The sequence below is a fragment of the Colius striatus genome, chromosome 21 (assembly GCF_028858725.1).
Source record: "Colius striatus isolate bColStr4 chromosome 21, bColStr4.1.hap1, whole genome shotgun sequence".
Taxonomy (NCBI): Eukaryota; Metazoa; Chordata; class Aves; order Coliiformes; family Coliidae; genus Colius; species Colius striatus.
The window spans coordinates 2,151,721-2,170,598 of record NC_084779.1 but is presented as its reverse complement, the minus strand read 5'-3'; the positions used below and the strand labels follow the sequence as shown (position 1 = coordinate 2,170,598).

The 18,878-nt window shown below is 53.4% G+C and overlaps 1 protein-coding gene across 3 annotated transcripts; it reads right to left on the bottom strand.

Annotated features, from left to right (window-relative positions):
• Nucleotides 1-3,063: 3,063 nt before the first annotated feature.
• On the bottom strand, nucleotides 3,064-15,327 carry PPIH (peptidylprolyl isomerase H). Of its 3 annotated transcripts, XR_009820217.1 has the most exons (11): nucleotides 15,246-15,327; nucleotides 14,023-14,087; nucleotides 12,590-12,613; nucleotides 12,073-12,117; nucleotides 11,381-11,423; nucleotides 8,836-8,928; nucleotides 7,267-7,354; nucleotides 6,330-6,370; nucleotides 5,070-5,149; nucleotides 3,604-3,732; nucleotides 3,064-3,230 (listed from the first exon to the last, which is right to left on the bottom strand). XR_009820217.1 is itself a non-coding variant. In XM_062013090.1 (10 exons), the coding sequence occupies exons 1-9, from the start codon at nucleotides 15,309-15,311 to the stop codon at nucleotides 5,081-5,083; spliced, it is 534 nt and encodes a 177-aa protein (XP_061869074.1). In that variant the 5' UTR covers nucleotides 15,312-15,327; the 3' UTR covers nucleotides 3,064-3,230; nucleotides 5,070-5,080. The 3 variants fall into 3 exon arrangements, 1 of the variants encoding a protein (XP_061869074.1); XM_062013090.1 differs by lacking the exon at nucleotides 3,604-3,732; XR_009820218.1 differs by lacking the exons at nucleotides 3,064-3,230; nucleotides 3,604-3,732 and adding an exon at nucleotides 6,111-6,235 and having other exon boundaries at nucleotides 5,068-5,149.
• Nucleotides 15,328-18,878: the final 3,551 nt, after the last annotated feature.

The window sequence follows — 18,878 nt, the reverse complement described above, 5'->3', positions numbered from 1 at the left end:
GCTCGCTTTAAAGGCAGCGCAGTCGTGCGAGCGGCCCCCGCCTCCAGCCCCGGTACAAGGCGCGGGATCCCGCAGCCCGGCCCAATCCCCCCGCACTCCCGGGAAAGGGTCCGCGCTTCGGCCCCAGAGATCCGGGCCCTGGCTGCCGTGCTGCCCCAGCCCGCCCGCGCTGGAGGTGCGGCACGGCCGTGGCTCCGGCTGCTCGTCCCCAGGGAGCTGCTCGGGCTGCACCTGCCTGGACAGTTACTCAAAGTAACGGGCTTCTAATTGAGCCATTTAAGAGCCAGGCTGTAGCCCCGGGACAGAGGTCTCTTAAGACTCTCGCCTTTGATCTGCCTTTCCTTGAGCATCCCGTCCTTCCTACCCACTGGAGCTTCTCTGGCAGAGGGGTAGGAGGGCATTGGGGCTGCAACCCTCACCATCATCCCTCCTCCTCACCCTTTGCCAGTCTGGGAAGCGTCACCACTCAGTCCTTTACCTTGATGGAGCCCATTTCTAACAACCACCTTTCACCATCTCTTTGCCTGCATGTTTTCACCTAAGGGCAGCTCAGATCGATCCAAGGTCCTTGCTGGATTTCCCAGAGGGAAGGTCCAGGGGAAACCCAACGGTTTTGTTCAGCAAATTATTTTCCTTGGGCACTTGAAAAATAAAGTTGTCCAGAGATTCCCAACACTGCCCTTGGCTGTGTGATTCATCCCACCGAAGTCCACCACACAAAGTCCACCACCACCAAGGGCTCTGGGAGCTGACTCCATCAGCGACCAACATGTATTCATTCCTTTGTGATCAGCTACAAGTTACTGGTGATTCCCCACATCCTAGTGTGAAAAACAGAAACTAGGGACCCAGTTTCCCACATTACACCGTGGCCAGGTGAGGGGCTCACGCTGGGCCAAGGTCAGCCCACCACAACAACCAGCGTGGGTTTCTGGACACAGGCCTTGTTCAGGCTGTTTTGGAATCTCTTCCATGAGATCTCCAACTCAGGTAACAAAAGTAAGAGCTTTAAAACGACAATACGATCCCACAAGCGACTGTGAGCTTGAAACCAGAGTGAAAGACAAGTGAAAACAAGTCTTAAAATACAGAAGCCAGTAGGGAATCTGTGACACAGGAGATCTCAGAGGGAGAAAAGTGGGGAGGAAACCTCGAATCTGAGTGATGAAGCCTGTAAGGATGTGGGGGCCACGCAACAGCTAACAACATCTTTTTGTGAGTAACACTGGGGGCTAATCTGATCCTCAGGTGATTCTCTGATGCTGGAGCTCAGAGAAAGAAGATCCATCATCTGCTCTACAGCAAGAGATTCCAGGAATTGCTACATACAACACAACTGAAGGGAGACTTCATCATGAGGGAATTCAACCCAGAAATGTGGTCTTAGCAAAAACCTTCAGCCAGCAGATAAGAACCAGTAAGACACACAAGCTGGGAAGCTGACATGCTGCCCATTTAGTGTCAAAGGGAAACATCACAAGATATAATTAGCCATTGGAACAACTTTCAAAGAGGTCATAATGGATTTGCTGCTGTTAATTAATTTGGGGAAGCTCTGTGAGCCCTGCTGTGTGGGAAGTGAGACGAGCTGATGGCAGTGACACACACATCAGGCTGAGGAAGCGCTGCTGGGCCCAGCCCCAGAAATAAGCTGTTTTCCCTCGTGAAAAAGTGCAGTGAGTTTGTGCACCCACAGACAGAACTGCAAAGCTCAGCACTGCAGCTGGCAGGCAGAGCTCCCTCAACCTCACAGCCAAGGGCCATCTGGACATGTTTCCAAGCAGGACCAGCAGCTGAGCTTCTTTTTGGTCACCTCTCTCTCCAGCTCCAGTTTTCCTCTCTGCATTGGAAATTTTCAACCATCACCTGACAGGAAAGAGTCCTGTGCAAAGGCTTCTTGGGGTCTGCAAATGGATGGCGTGTTCTGTGTTTCTTTTCTCACCTGATGTTTTCTGGGTGCAAGGTGAGATGCCTGAGTCTGGAGAGGAGCACCATAGCCCTTGGCAGCTGTGCAGTGCCAGGCACAGAGACATGGAAATCCTCACAGCCAGAGCTGGCTTCAGGGATTTTAAACAGCCACGAGATAAAAGAGCAAGCCAAAGTGTGCCTGCAGGTTCTGTCCTCCAGGCTGTGTGCAGGGGCTGCAGCTCCCGAGGGCCGAGATGCATGCGGGTGGGATACGGCGCTGGCACGAGGCAGAACAGACTTTACTCCCAACTCCTTTACTTTTAATCTGCTGGATGAGGAAACTCAGGCTGCAGCCCAGCCCTCATGAGGAGTGTACCTCAGCAGGTAGGAAAGCTTGCAATCCATCTCTGGGAGAAGAAAGTTTTCCTAATGTCATTTTATTTGTTAAAGCCCTTGAAGCTGCTGCAGTCACAACCCTGCCCAGCCCACCACTAACCCCTGGCCCTCAGCACCTCAGCTATGCATCTTATCAATATCTCCAGGGATGGGGACTCCACCACCTCCTTCAGCAGCCAGTTCCAATGCTTACTAACCCTCTCAGGGAAAAAGTTCTTCCTCAGATCCAAACCTCCCCTGGGCCCATTTCCTCTTGCCCTCTGTTTACCACTGAACTATAGCCCTGCCCTTTGTTACCATGAAGGGTAAGAAGCCCTGATTTCTACTCCTACAGCATCACAATTCTCTGCTTCCCAGCCCAAAGCCCTGCTCTAACACCCCTGCAGCACCCAGGCAACTCCCATGTAACACACCAGCCTGAGGGCTCAGGGCTGCTAAGCACTGGGGGAGGTTTAACAAACGCTTGTTTACAACAGCAGCTCACCTCAGAGCCCAGAAACCCGTGGTGATGGAAGCCTGTGCCATACCAGATTCTTGTGCTTTAGTAAAGCTGCACATAGAAATGTTCTCGTGATTCCCAGGATGCCAAGAACCTCTCTGACAGGCAGCCTCCTTTACCTGCACTGCCATCTCTTCTGTCCCACTTGGCAGGAGTGTCATTCAGCACCACACACGTTCCCTGCTGAAGGTGCCATTGCCCTTCTTGCCTGATGTAGCATCTGTTCCCAAGCATGTTAACTGATGTGCACTGCACACACATGTAACAAAATCCTTTATTTACATTTAAAGACACCAAAAAAAAGGGATGGATGCCAGTTATTACATCATCTCAGAGAGTCAAGAGCGTGGATCTGCCCCAGGAAAGGACTGGGCTTGAGCTGGAACTGCATGGAGCGAGCACCAGCCTAACCGCTGGTGAAAGAGCACTGAAACAAAGAAGAAACAGGTCTGAAATGCTGGAGAGCCCTTCCCAACTCATCCTACCACACTGTGCAGTGACACCGAGTGCCACTATGGCTGTTTCCAAGTGGGTGCTTCTTGCTGCATGAGCTAACTCATGTCAGCCCTGCACTAGAGAAATCCAAAGCCTTCCTAGGTCTCCATGGCATGCATCAGCATACACCTCTGAACTTAAACCCAAGAGTGCCTGGGTCTCTTGGCTGATTTTAAAGGATCTGGACATGCAATTGGTTCAGCTGTCTGAAGCTGGGCAAGACAAAAGCTGTTCTTGTCTACAGGCAGCTGAGGGAGACCTTGAGACCTGGCTGGGAAGCAAACAACATGGCACCAGCCTCATACCTAGAAATGAAAAGCTTCCAGTCTCAGATTGGATGGTGGCCAGAGATCATGTACTCAGCAAGGATCAACCAGTCTGGGCCCGAGGACAATCCTAAAGGGGACCTGACTCACCAGCGTGGGTCTGTCTTCCTGCAAGAAAGCCTGGTAAGAAGACTGTACCCATCTTCCAGAGCCTATAAATGCCACCAGAAGCACCAGGGAAATGAAGCTTGTACCGATTGCCCCTTGTCCTGTCATTGGCATCCCTGAGCACAGCCTGGCTCCAGCCTCCTCACACCCACCCTTGATGCATTTGTAACATGACTGAGCTCACCCCTCAGTCTCTTCTCCAGGCTCCAGAGCCTCAGCTCCCTCAGCCTTTCATCACAAGGCAGATGCTCCACTCCAGCATCTCTGTGGCCCTGCACTGAACTCTCTGCAGCAGCTCCCTGTCCTTCTGCAACTGAGGGGCCCAGAACTGGACACACTATCCCAGATGTGGTCTCACCAGGGCAGAGCAGAGGGTCCCTTCCAACCCTAAAGATTCTGTGAAAGCAGGATTACACTGCCTGTTGTCACTTTATCAAACAGGAGGAGGTCCCAAGAGCCTGGCTACAGAGATGACAGACTTTATCATGGACACAGGGACGTGTCTCTGTGGGACATTCCAGGTGCCTCTGGAAACCATTCAATGGAAGGTCAAACATTGTGAGGATTTGCTTTTGTCAGTGCCTGCCTGTCTGCTGAAATCTGAAAAACCAGCAATCAAAAGGCTAATACAGCAGACTTTTAACAAGCTGCAGCCTGAAACACTGAAATCTGGACAGATTTGTTTAAATGCCTGTGTTTTTCCTAGTGATGTGGGTGGACAAATGGAAAGGGAATTCTGCACGTTAGCCTGCCCTGTCCTGAGCATGATGGATTAACCAAAATGAAGCCTGAACGCTGCAGACATCTCCCTTCACCTCAGGACAGAGATATTTTTGAGTTAAGACTCTGCAACATAATTCCCTGGCCCTTCAGTGATGGCAATCTTAAGCTCAAGTCCCCTCTGCTCTTCTCGACCCCTGCCTGCCCCACACATGGATGCTTGGGAGAGCTCACCAACCTGCACCTCAAATTAAGCCCTCTCCACGACTGCCTGAGTTAACACCAGCTGCATTTCCCTTTCATCCACTGGTTTCTAAAGCTGAGGCCTCAGGCCAGCCTCACTTCACCCAAGGCAGAGCTCCTACAACCCCATCTTCCCCTGGACTGCAGCTGCAGAGCGTGACTCTGCTCGTGTTGTCCACGGTGTGTGCAGCTGGGAGGGAAACCAGTCCAGGGAGTTGAGCCAGCAAAAACCTTACACTGTCAGAGAAGCATTTTCCAGGGTCTCACTGGGCTGAGACAGTTCAAGTGAATACAAAAGTCAGCCAAGAGAAAAGTAAGGAGTGCAGCAGCCCAGATGCCAATGACACTGGGTGCCTGTGAAGACCGAGACTTACCACACTTCTGTTTACATTTCCCCACACTGAGATATCACAACTGGCAGCTTGGGTTTGTTATTTGGACCCGTGGGCACATTCTGGGGACAAACAAATAGGTAACGTTAAAGAAAGTCCAGAAATGGTGAGTGACAGGTACTTGAGGATGTCTGTCCAGCACCAGGAAAGGGGGAACCCAGACACAGCTGTAACACAGAAGCACCGTTACGCATTTTGGCAGCAGACACAGCAGAAGCTGGTGATCACCTTCTCTCCGTGGAGGTCTGGGGATACAGACCACACTCTGATCCTTTGAACGGGAGGGAAGGAACAGAGCAAAAACTGGAGAGGTCCTCATGAGATACAGCAGCCCTGGTGTCACCTGAGGCTGCTCTGGCTTAGATCTTTAAAGCACGGGCAAAGCAAATCTGTCTGCAGAGAAGGAGCGTCCGTGTGAGGCCGTCACACAGCAACGCTCCGGCCGGGGCCGTGTTCTGCTGCCCTTGGCTGCTCTTCCTGATTTCCTTTCACTTACCTCTCAGTGCAGTTATGCACAGCGCAGGCACACCTGAAGAGGGCTGGCAACACATGGACTATGTCACACTGTACGTGACCTGTTCTCAACACCTAACAGCTGTTGGCTCTGTTGACACCCCACTCTTTGGGTTTGCTGGCAGCAGAGGCCCTTGTGCACATCCCGTGCTCCTGCCATGAAGTTAGTGTCTGTTGGCTTGAAGAACTCACTGTGATTTGTTAAACCTGCTCATGTGACACCCAGCCACAACGTTGGTAGCAACCACCAGCCCTAAGCTTCTTTATCTTCAGCTCCTGGATACCCATGAGAAGATCAGTTTAATCTTTCTTATTCAAGATGCTGATCACAGATCAGCAGAACTGATGATTTAGCACCCACTGCATAATCCCACAGAGCAGCACAGAAGGGATCTGCTTTACCCTCTTTTCAGAGTTGCTGATGAAACAGCTTTTCAATCCAGCTTCCTAAACAAACGCAAAGCGTTGCAAATAAAGCCATAAGAACACAATCCCTGCTCAAAGACCAACCTGCAGCCACAAGAGCATTTCTAAGGGCAATCTGCATGTCAGTCTCTGCCCCAACACAGCTCCAGCTATTTTATAATGATGCCAACCAACAATATCCATTATCAACATTGGTGTTCCCTGGTATCCTGTAAGCAGGCAGTGGAAGAAGACAGAACAACCCTTGTCAATCCTCTACACGACTTCCAAATGGGGACAGAGAAACAGGCAAATTCAACTTACTTCAATTTTTCTCATGACCAACAGCCCATCGACAATTTTACCTAGAATGAGAAAAGCACCCAACTCAACATGACTGTTTTTTACCACTGCTCCCCACCACTCACATGCATTTCTGTCCTCCTGAGAAGTCCTGTTCACTGTAGAGCTACTGGGCACAGCAGGGTTTGTTACCCATCTCTACACCAAGAACAGAAACAATCCCTCTTCAAATGTTTTCCACATTCAGAACATGTGAAGTGCATTTTCCTGTGGCAGGTCTAAGAGATCTAGGTGCTGAGATTCCAGCTGTGCTAAAGCCCCATGAACTACCTCTGTATCAACACCCACCTTTGCAGTGATGCACAAATGTCAGGGAAAGGGATCAGTGTTATCAGAGAACTGGAGGAAGCAGTAAGTAGGACACCAGCTCAGAGGTTGGCCTCAAAATCCTACAGCTCCAGTGGCAGCAAATCAGAAGTCAGATGTGCTTTCATGCAATTACTATCTAAAAACCCTTCTGGAGGCTCAGTCCTCTATGAGAGTGGAGAAAAGAGTTGTCCCTTCACTCAGGTGTCCCTTCTGCATTGGCCAAGGGTTTATGTGATGACGATACATCCACCAAGGACCTGACGGGCTGCCCACATGGGCTGTGGAGTCTCCTTCTCTGGGGACACTCCAAACTCAGCTGGACAAATTCCTCTGTGACCTACTCTAAGGGGTCCTGCTCTGGTTGGACCAGATAATCTTTCAAGGTCCCTTCCAGCCCTTGAGATTCTGATCTCAAACTAACCTGCAGGAAAACACCCACCTGAATTTCAGCAGCGACCCATCTCAGTGTCTGGCTGCAGAGATGCCTCTGCTGCCACAAGAACAAGCAGCCTGGGGTGTTTAGTTGAGCAGCTGCCCCACGGGGAGTGTCTGTGAGCTGCCAGGCCAGGGCTGTGCTGCAGGTACTCACCAAACACAACGTGTTTTCCATCCAACCAGTCGCATTTGGAGCACGTAATGAAGAACTGGCAGCCGTTGGTACTTGGGCCACTGTTTGCCTGCAGGTTGAGAATGGCAAAGAGCAAACAGGGTATAACTGAAGTGTCCTTCCCAAACCTGGCAGCAGAAGCCTCTCACACAGGAGACAGCTGTTGCTCTAGACCTAGCCTATTTTTGGCTTGTTGCTACACAAACTAAAGGAAGGAAGATACACATCTGCAGGAGAGCAGCCTGTGCCGGGATGGGCTCACGCCAGTGGGAGCAACATCACCAGCTTTGTGACTTTAGACTTCTATGAAGGCACATTCCGTGCAAGACTGTGCTGAAATCTGGGCTCCAGAGCCTGCTCCTGAAAAAAGGCTTGATTTTTTTTTGTTGGTGAGTACCTAGTGACTGCAGTATTGTCCTGGGTAAAACTGAGAGCCAGGAACCAGGGTGGAAAAACCCCCAGTAGCTGATTCCTGCTGTTTGGAAGGATTCTTTAGAATAAAAAAACCCTCCCAAAGGTGTCTGTCTGGTGAGGTCACCATCATATTGGCCCAGGGTAACAGCAACAGTGGAATGCAGATGTGAAATTTCATTCACACCTGACCACAACATTTGCTCTCTGCCATGAAAACATCTCTGCAACACTTCAGCCCACTTCTGTTTTTCAAAGCCCTACTGACAACCAGGAGAAAATCAAGCATGTCTCTGTGCTGACATGTGAACTGGGGAAGTTTTGCAGCTGCATGGTTGCACAGTACACAGTCATGTTGCATTTTTAGCTATTGCTTGCCAGCTTCAGAAGGATCCAGCTGGGATGGGCCATAGTTTGGCCCAGCAGATCAATTCCAGAGCCATACCACTTAAACACAAAGCTGCCAAGATCAGCGTGGATCCCTTCTCCCACACCAGCACCACAGTGCACCAGCTGTTTAACTGTGTCATGACACCTCTTTTTAGGGCCATGTTTTGAACTGGATGAACAAGTAATCCAAGTGGTTAATGCCCTAAGCAAGTGGTTTTAAGGGCAGGGCAGTAGAAAGAGCTGGGGGAGAAGCAGTTGTGCACAGCACCAGCTCCACTCTCTTTTGCAAAAGTCAGTGTGTTGTTTCTACCAGACAACATGCAGTGGTGGCACGTTCTCACAAGAAAATGTTATAAAAGACACCATGGTCACACTGCTCTGAAACTCCCAAATGTCTTTGTTTCTACCTTGCTGAGGTCAGTGCTCTGTAACAGCATCAGAGGAAACACCACACGTGCCACTGGATATGAAGAGTAAGAATCAAGCTCCTCCACAAGCCACCACACAAAGCCTACTCCAGCACTCCAACAGGTAAGAAAAAAAAGGGGTGGAATGTGCTGCAGGGTCCAGACTTCCGTGTTATTTAACACACTAACCCATGAGCAGCCCTCTGCCTGGCAGTTACAAAGCAGGGCTTTCAGATCCTGCATCCAATGGTGATTTCTGTTGTCTGACAATTAATACACTTAGGAAAAGGGCACCAAGTGCCCAAAGCTTTTTAATCTTAAACTGTCATTATTTTATACTCACCATAGAGAGCAGCCCAGGAGCAGAGTGTTTCAGCTTGAAGTTTTCATCTGCAAAAGGACCCCTGTATATACTGGCTACTCCAGTGCCGTCTCCCTGCAGAGGAGAGGTGCCCAGTCAGCCCCAGTGCTCATTTTGCAGCAACTGCTACAGAACCATCCCATTTAAAAAAGGAAATTACAAATCCCTGAGCAAAAAGCCAGCTTTAAGCTCAGCCTCAAACAGATGTGCTGCTGCACTGCCATTCATACACACCAGCAGGGAACACACGTGATGTTTCTTTCCTGAAGAGGAACAGCGGCTCTTTTCTGACCCCACAGCACGCTGCTTCCATCCACACATTGGCAGAAGCCCATGGAGTTGGTGAAGGGTAAGCCTAAGCCTCTCAGAGTGAGATGGAGGCTACAGAGTCCTCAGTACAGACCCATTGGACTCGAGAGGGAAAGGGGAGGGGACACAGAAACACGAGGTGATGGGACAAAGCAAGCAGAAGTGGTCGTGTGGAAGAAGTCCACTGATGGTTTGCTTATTTATTTCACCTGATCTCCTGTGACTTTACTGGGAACAGGGAAGTGATCTCTGTTCAGCAAGGATGGTTTCTCAACTTCAGAGCTGCTAATTTTTTGCTGTATTTTCCACCAAGCTGAGACATCTTGTACCCAACTCCAGGCCCTTGCACTAGGATCTCGAGACACTCAGCAAGGGCAGTGGCTGCAGACTGAGCTCAAGGAGTGTGGGCAGCAGGGTGAGGGAGGTTCTGCTCCCCCTCTACTCTGCTCTGCCCTGCTGAGGCCTCATCTGGAGTCCTGTGTCCAGTGCTGGGCTCCCCAGCTGCAGAGAGACAGGGAACTGCTGGAGAGAGGCCAGAGCAGGGCCACCAAGATGATCAGGGGACTGGAGCATCTTCCTGATGAGGAAAGGCTGTGGGACCTGGGGCTGTTCAGTCTGGAGAAGAGGAAACTGAGGGGGGATCTTATTAATAGTTACAAATATCTCACTGGTGGGTGTCAGGAGGTTGGGGCAGCACTTTTTTTCTATTGTATCCAGCAAAAGGACAAGGGGTTATTGGATGAAGCTGGAACACAACAAGTTCCATTTAAACACAAGAAGAAACTGTGTCAGTGTTTGAGTGAGGGAGCCCTGGCCCAGGCTGCCCAGGGAGGGTGTGGAGGCTCCTTCCTTGGAGGGCTTCAAACACACCTGGACACGTTCCTGTGTGACCTGATGTAGGTGGGAGCTGCTTCTGCAGGGGGGTTGGACTGCACGAGCTCTAAAGGTCCCTTCTAAGCCCCACCATGCTGTGGGGCTGAAAGGCCACTCTGCCCTTTGCTCCAGTGTCACAGGGACCCTCCAGTAGAAGACAAAAGGAACTGAGCAGAACAGCCTTAAAGGTGCTGCCAGGGGGAGCTCTTCAGGGAATGCTGCAGGAGTGATGCAAAGTGGTACCTCTGGCACAGGCTGCTGAATTTACTGTTCTGCCAGTGATTCCCCTTGCTGTGTGGATTTTGCCCTTATGTGTGGCTTCAGCCCCACTACTTCTGCCTTGCTGCAACCTGTCTCCTCTCCCCACCTTGCTCCTTAACATATGGTTTTTATTAGGGCAAATTGAACAGGAAAATAAAGTGTCAGTGATACACTCCATGCAGCTCCACACCTTTCCCTCTGCTTGCACAGCCCTTGCTGCTTTCCCTCCTCTCCTTTGTGGTTTCCTTGAGCTGAGACAGGAGCACATGCCCTATCTCAGCCATCAGTCTGACTGTTATTGCTCCCTGGGTGGTTTTGTGCTAAGTGTGATTTATCAATTCAAAACATTGGTGTAATCTGCAAGGCTTGTGGAGCTTTGGGGGAAGTGATAAAGCCCAGTGGGACATTTGAGCAGCAGCACAACCAGCAATGACCTGGAAGCCTGGTGTGGCTGAGCTCAGTTCTCTCAGTGACTTCCATAAAACTGAGTTTTACAAAGTTTCTGTTAAAAATGCAGTGGGTGCCAGGACAGTGAGGGAGCCCTGTGCTCCTCCATCCATCCCCAGATACTCTGCTTATCCTCAGCTCAGAGCAGGACCACAACTGCAGCCACAAAGTCTTTTCTATTTTGAGACTATTCACCAACAAAAAGTCAGTTTTGATTTAAAGTCTCTTGCATTAGATAGTTGATTGTGTACTGAAGAGTCTCTCTCCATCAAGCTACCAGAAATTGTCAGGGTTTCCTGTCTGGAGGGAGGTGGGGAACAGGAGGAGAGGAAAAGACAACAGGGTAAAAAAAAAACACACCACATTTGCAAGTTTGCAAAGTCTCTGGCTGTAACTGCCACGCTTATTTTAGGGGGGGAATGTTTTGGGAAGGAGAAAGTGTGTTCAGCCAAGAGCCCAGATTTCTTTTCAGTACATTCTAGTCTGTTGCAGGAAGATGGCAGCAACACTCTGAGGAAACCCATAGCCAGGCCCCTCAATGAGAGCCAACAGATGCCACAGGTCAGTGCAGACCCTTGGGAGCTGCTGCCTTTTGAAGCACTGAGGGAAAGCAGGGAAGGAATACAGAAGTACATACGTTTACAAAGTCACCTCCTTGGATCATGAAATCCTTTATTACCCTGAAAAAGTAAAACAATACCTAGTTGTCAGCAGAGAAATGCCTCCAGAAGCCTAACGTGGGGGAAACAGCACAATGGACATCAGCAGGCTCTGTGAATGCTGCAGTCTAAAATCTGCAACTCATCTCAACTACTGGTTGTTCCCTGGCAACTTGGGAGCCACTGCTGGGTGACTGGGGCAGTGACTGGGTGACAGACCAGCGACCTCATGGATTAAGAGGAAATGGGCTGCAGCTGCCCCAGGGGAGGTTGAGGCTGGAGCTGAGGCAGAACTGTTTCCCTGAGAGGGGTGTGAGCCCCTGTGCCAGGCTGCCCAGGGAGCTGGGGGAGTGCCCAGCCCTGGAGGGATCCCAAAGGCGTGGAGCTGAGGTGCTGAGGGGTCAGTGCTGGGCTGGGCAGGGTGAGGGGAGGGCTGGCACTGCAGCAGCTCCAAGGGCTTTTCCAACCAAAGTGATTTTGTGATACTAGGAATGGGCGATCCCTCCCAGAGCTCTAGTGTATGCATCTGACAGACCCCCACATCCCCCAGTACCAGCCATGAGCTGCTCATGCCTCATAGACCTTGAGGGAGGTCATGAGGGAGACCATGCCTTGAGGGAGGTCTCAAGTACCACATCTAGCTCAGGCTGCTATTTAAGTAGCTCATTACCTGTGGAAAGTGCTTCCTTTATAACCTATAGGGACACCATCTTTCCTACAAAGAAATAAAAAGGAACATCATTGCAACCTGCTGGATATCCCAACACAAAAGCCTCCCAGGAATTCAGAGTCCCAGAGGATTGCCCTGTATGTTAGTGGCTGCCTTGACACACCACAGTCAGCCAGTGCTCCCAGAGGCAACAGGAGAGCTGGAGTAGGCTCTGCACATCAAACAACATCCATACCATCACATTTACAGGATCCCACTGAAACTGCAGCATGAGCAGGTGGGCTTTGCAGACAAGGCCTACTTGAGCCATCTGAGCAAGAACAAAGTCATGCCCAAAAGGGAAAGGCTGTCACCTCCACTACTGACTGAGCCCCTCATGACTTCATCAGAGAGGACTTGTGTAAGGCTTTCCTTTTGCCCAGCTATACCAAGAAAAGCTTCCAAGTGAGCCTTCTTCCTGCTCACCAGCCCTGTTTTGCTGAGTAGGTAACTTAAAAGGACACTCTGACCCACTTACCTGAATTCACCTGTACAAAACTGCCTGGAAAACAAGAAAGAGAGCAGAGTGTGAGACACAGCTAAACTCTGAGAACACAGCGGGCTGCATGCAGCAAACATGCTCTGACTGGCTGTAGTGGTTTTGCTTGGGACAGGTTCTTGGGAGTGGGGGCTTTAAACAAAGAGCTGCCAGAAACTTCTGTAGCTGACAGGGCCAATGCCAATCAAGTCTTAGATGGACCCAAAGCTGAGCCAGGCCTGCCCAATTAGTGATTGACGTAATACCCCTGTGATTAAGGTGTTTGAGAAGGGGAAGAAGTTGCTGTGTCATTGCTGAACTGCAGCAGCTCCAGGGAGTGAGAATGTGAGAACATCTCCACAGACACCACGGTCAGTGCAGAGGGAGGGGGAGAAGGGTGCTTAGGCCCTGGTAGAGAGTCCCCTGTGCCCTGTGGTGCAGCCCACGGTGAGGCAGCTGTGCCACTGCAGCCCATGGAAGGCCCCAGGATGGAGCAGTTCATGAGGAGCTGTAGCCCATGGGAAGGGCCCACGTTGGAGAAGCTCATGAGGGACTGTGTCCCATGGGCTGGACCCCACAGTGCAGCAGTGGGAAGTGTGAGGAGGCCTCCCCCTGAGAAGCAGCAGCAAAGTCCATCTGTAATGAACTGACCACAACCCCCATCCCCTGCCCTGCTAGGGGGGAGGGAAGGAGAGTCCTGGGAAGAGGGAGTGGTAGGAGGAAGGGTTTTAAGGTTTGGTTTTATTTCTCATCCCTTTGTTCTGATGGTTCGTTAATCAAATAAATCTTTTTCTTCCCAACTTGAGTCTGTTTTTCCCATGACACTGACTGCTGAGAGGTCTCCCTGCCCTCATCTTGACTCACAAATCTCTTGTTATATTCTTCTGTTCCCTGTCCAGTTTAGAAGGGGGTGTGACAGAACAACTTGGTGGGCACTTGGCACCCAGCCAGGGCTAAACCACCCCTGGTGAACAGGAGTTTCCTTACTGCCCTGGGGATATCCCCAGTGAAACAGGAACCTGCAGGAACTCCTCCCCACTTCCATTTCACAGACATTCCTGCACTCCCTGTAGCTGAGGAGGGCAGATGTTTAACACAGGGGCTGCAGCACTGTGCTAGTTCAAGTGGCACATCCTGCACTCAGGGGCAGGAGAGCTGGGGGGTGAGGAGACCTCTCCCCTCACATTAAGGTGCTGCCTTTTAGAAATGAACCAAGTGCAAGAAGCTCCACAGAGTGAGGAGAGAGGGGCTGGAGTCCCTCACCTTCCGTCCCGAGGGGCTTCCCAGGATGCTGCACAGTCACATCTCTCTAGGGACAGAGAGGTGAGCAGGGGTTTGGGGGCGGGGGCAGGCAGTCACTGTGCCACCAAAGACACCAAACAGCCTCAGCAGCCCAGGTCCTGCTGAGCTGCAGGAACACTGCTGCTCCTCACCTGAAATTCTCTGCAGTCTTGGGTACAACATCTGCAAACAGCTCAATCTTCATGCGGCCAACCTCCTGCGCAGGGACAGCGGCCACATGAGCCTTCTGAGCCCCACTCACACGCATCAGCCCCACCGAGGAACTGCCCCCTGCACCAGCACAGCGCCGCAAACCCTCCCCTGCGACACACCGCAGCGCTGCCGCCAGCCCCCTCCAACGTACCCAGGCTCCCACAGCGCCCAACCCTTCTCCACAGCCCCCTCCCTACAATGCCCACTCCCACAGCCCCAATTAACCCCCGCAGCCCACTCCCTACAGCACTCACTCCCATAGCCCCGGTTAACTCCCGCAGCCCCCTCCCTACAATGTCCTCTCCCATAGCCCCGGTTAACCCCCGCAGCCCCCTCCCGGCTCCCACAGCCCCGGTTAACCCCCGTGGCCCCCTCCCTACAATGTCCTCTCCCATAGTCCCGGTTAACTCCCGCAGCCCCCTCCCGGCTCCCACAGCCCCGGTTAACCCCCGCGGCCCCCTCCCGCTCCCACAGCCCCGGTTAGCCCCTGCAGCCTCCTCCCGCTCCCACAGCCCCGGTTAGCCCCCGCAGCCCCGTCCCGCTCCCACAGCCCCGGTTAGCCCCTGCAGCCTCCTCCCGCTCCCACAGCCCCGGTTAGCCCCCGCAGCCCCGTCCCGCTCCCACAGCCCCGGTTAGCCCCCGCAGCCCCTCCCGCTCCCACAGCCCCGGTTAGCCCCCGCGGCCCCGTCCCGCTCCCACAGCCCCGGTTAGCCCCCGCGGCCCCGTCCCGCTCCCACAGCCCCGGTTAGCCCCTGCAGCCTCCTCCCGCTCCCACAGCCCCGGTTAGCCCCTGCAGCCCCGTCCCGCTCCCACAGCTCCGGTTAGCCCCTGCAGCCCCGTCCCGCTCCCACAGCCCCGGTTAGCCCCCGCGGCCCCGTCCCGCTCCCACAGACCCGGTTAGCCCCTGCAGCCTCCTCCCGCTCCCACAGCCCCGGTTAGCCCCTGCAGCCCCGTCCCGCTCCCACAGCTCCGGTTAGCCCCTGCAGCCCCGTCCCGCTCCCACAGCCCCGGTTAGGCCCTGCGGCCCTGCTTCCGCGCGCGGCTCCGACCCCGCTCCCACGGCCCTTCCTCAGCCCCGCACAGCCGCGGGCGCCGCGGGCGCCCCGACCACCACTCCCCCGCTCCCGAGCGCGGCCGGGGCTCCGGCAGCCCCCCCGCGTACCTGCCCGCCGATGGTGACGTCGAAGAACACCACGGGGTTGTTGGGGTTGGCCGCCAGCACCGCCATGCCGGCCGCTTGCCGCGGGAACAGGAAGTGACGCCGGAAGCGGAAGTGTCACGGAGCCGCGGCGCTGGCCCTCAGCTGCCGTGCCCGCGGCCGCCATGTTGGAAGCGGGCAGGCGGCCGGGCCCGGCGGCGCCGGCAGTGCATCGCCCGTGCCCGGCGGCGGCGCTTTTGTCCACAGACGAGGCCCGTTACCCGCACACAGCCCCAGCGCTTGCCCGGTTGTGTGGGCGCGGCTGTGTGCTAGATCTGCACGGCTGGCTGCCCCGTGTGTCCTTCCTAGAGTCACAGAGTCCCTGGGGACAAGCCCGGAGGGCGCGTAGGGGGACATTTGTCTGAGGGGGCCATTGAGCCTCAGCGGTGTTAAAAGTCGTCTTCCAGACCACGGGCTGCTTTTAGCTCCTTTCCCCTCTCTGCCTCCCCCCCCTCACCCTGAGGAACTCGGCTGGCTCTTCAGGGAGCTCCTGTCACGGCTGAGGGCCAAAGCAGTGGGTTGGGGCAGCATTTCGGGGTACAGAGTGAAGCAGCTTTGCTCTTTCGAGACTCATCTCTGTTGCAACACCCTCCAAGAGCTGTGGCCGTGCCGTGACAGCCCAAGCCACGCACTCCCAAATGCCTCCTGGCTCAGTCACGTTCCTTGCAAGGTTTCTCTCCGTCTCTGCACGAAGATGTTCAGCTCCTTGCAAGGGTTGTGCTGGGGGAAGGAAGGTATCCCTTTGCTTGTCTGTGCCTTGTAAGCCAGGCTTCCCCCTCCTAGGGAAGGCCTTGAGCCTCTGGTCTCCTGGCCCAACAGTGCCTGGCCCAGGCGCCAGCGCAGGGCTGCGTGTGGCAGAGGGGACGGCAGCGAGCTGGAAGCCAAATGAAGGGCAGCACCTGCCAGGAGGCACAAAAGAGCATCTTCAGAGGCAGGAGTGCTGTGTGCTGCTGGAGGAGGGTGCAGGGCCCTTGCCAAGCAAAGCAAGGAGCGATGGAAGCTGGAGCAGTCTGTTGGGCAAGGCTCGGGGGGCTGCTCCCTGTCCCAAAGCCGAGCGGTGTCACCCTGGGTTGAAACATAAACCGGGCTGATCGCAGCTGGGGTCTCCGTCCCCACATCGGGCTGGGTTTCACACAGAGGGTCGACCTCTCTGCCTGAAGCGATTTCCCCACACACAGATGTGTGACCTCTCTGTGCAGCTGGAGCTGGAGTCCCAGAGGTGTCTGCAGCTCTCAGCTATGAATCAGGAGCTGGAACGCTGGTGGCTCCTCCGAGACGTGACGTGGGGACTCTCAGGATGGACCTTGGCAGAACAGGGCTTTGTGGAGGAGAGTGTGAGCAGCCAGTGCGACAAGAGAGGAGCGAGAACCAACATCTCTGCATTTATAGAGGTCAGTTTCCATTTGTATCTGTAGTCAAGTCCTTTAAGTTGGAAAAGCTGCAGTCCCAGCCCTCCCCTCACCCTGCCCAGCCACCACTACCCCATGGCCCTCAGCACCTCAGCTCCACGGCTTTGGGATCCCTCCAGGGATGGGGACTCCCCCACCACATCTTCCTCCTCATCTCCAATCTAAACCTCCCCTGGGGCAACTTAAGGCCGTTTCCTCTTGCGTTATGATCCCTTACTGGAAAGATCACTCACTCATTCGTGGTTGTGCCCATGGTTTGAGGTGTTTCCTGTCTCTGTGAAGTTTGTGGGCTTGGCTGTTGTGTGGGGAAGCTGGGGAGCTGCCAAAGGCTGCACCAAAGTCCTTGAGTGTGGGTACCATGGGACCTGTGTGCCTGAAAACCTGCAGCCTTTTCCTCCTCCCTATCTCTGCAGCATTGTGGGCTGTTTAATCTTTGCCTTCCTATGAAAAGGTCAGACAGAGCAGGGTTTTGGGGAGGGGTGGGCTTTTGCTTCCTGTTTCTTGAAGTTCTATCTTTTCAGGAACAGCCAGCTGCTCAAGCCAGAATAGAGGAGTGCTGTCACGTGTTGGAGAACACATCTGGAGCACAGCAGGAGAAGGATGGAACTGAGTCTGGAGGGAATGCAGAGCATTAGGAACGCACAGAGACTGCAAGAGGAGGGCACACTGCAACTGGCACCTGCAGGAGAAAGCTCCAACAAGCATCCCGGGAGGGCCTGGGAAGGAGAAGCTGCTTTGCAGGGGAACCAAACAAGTAGGTCCAAACATTTTCTGTTTTTTCCCCTTCTAATCCAAGAGGACCCTTTTAATTGAGGCTTTTCCACCCCACGTGCCTTTGCTGGGGCTGGTCAGCGGGATGTGTGTGTCCTGGCACAAGCAAGAGCAGCCCTTGGGCTCTGCCAGCACAGAGGCCTCTCTTCCTTTTTCTTTGCTGAGCCTGAAGCAACAAAACTCATCAGGCCTGTGGGGAGGATGCTTTATAGTTTCTGTGGAGAGTTGTCTGTTGCCACCTCCTCTTCCTGCATGGCTGGTGGAAAAGAGGAGCTGCATTTCTGCTGCTGTTCTGCTCCAAGCCAGGACACACTTGAAGAGGCAGAGGGGACAAAAGAGGAGCCTGTGAGGCCAAACCCCTCTATTCATCTGCCCTTAGGAAGGTGCATCTTCAGGCTGAGTTTACACTGGGAGGGGGGAAAGACCCAGGAGTCCCTGCTGCCTTCTGGGAGAGGTGCTGCAGAGACAGAGTGCTTGGGAGCCGCAGGAGCAGGACATTTGGATGGCTCAGAGCTCTCTGTTCCTACATCCAACCGTGTGCTGTCATGCTTGGGGAACAGCTTTGTGCCAGTAGGAGTAACAATCCTTCTTGCATACTCCTGCTTTCTTCACAGGACTAATGAGATACTAGCAGAAGCCATTGCACTTAATAGGGCCCTGGAGACCACAGACTTTCTGTCTGTGAGCCAGAGCAGGGGGTGGAGCAAAAACCCCATGGAGTGCAGTGAGCAGCTCCAGATGTGATTCTGTGACTGTCAGGTGGGTCAGGGGTTACAGGTGGCTTTTGCCTGTGGGTGTCTGTGTAATTTCTGTATCATTCCTGCCTGGGTGAAAACAGAGGAAAGAAGCTCCTTGCTTATCTTGCTGAGCTTAAAGCAGATCCTCTTAGGTGGAAAGCCAAAAGGGAGGAAAGAGAACTCCAGAGAAGAATTGAACCTATTTCCTGTTCCTCTGGAGTCCCAAGGTGCAAAACCTCCCAGGGGCTTTTGAGGCTTTGTCTGAACGTGGTTCATGTAGAAGGAAAGTGTTTTGGCAGGGCAAGTTCTATGTATCTCTGCCTGGGAAGGATGGATCAGGGCTGTGCTGGGAGATTCCCTCAGCCAGGCTTCGACAGAGCAGCTTTACCTGTTCAAAGAGGCACATTCCTGTGTTTTGGTCAGGAGGAATGCAGGAGCTGGTGCCTCAGAAGCCCCTTTGGGACTTCCTTGGACACTGGGGCTGCTGAAAGCAAAGTCTCAGGAGCCTAAAGTGCAAGCAGAGGCCATTAGTGGGGTTTGCATGGGTTTCCTTGTTGTGTGCAGCCTCTGGAATTCCCCTCACAGGTTTTAGAAGCAAGCTGCAGGATGGGCCAATGTGGAAAAGCTGCTTCTTCCTTTGTGTCCCTTTCCTCCTTTACTGTGAAGGCAGGTGTGTTGTT

Coding starts and splice junctions, on each gene's coding strand:
- PPIH (XM_062013090.1), bottom strand. CDS start 15,311: ATGGCGGTGCTGGCGGCCAACCCCAACAACCCCGTGGTGTTCTTCGAC. Junction 12,118..12,589: donor TTTTGTACAGGTGAATTCAG/GTAAGTGGGTCA, acceptor ATTTCTTTGTAG/GAAAGATGGTGTCCCTATAG. Junction 8,929..11,380: donor AAGGAGGTGACTTTGTAAAC/GTATGTACTTCT, acceptor TCTCCTCTGCAG/GGAGACGGCACTGGAGTAGC.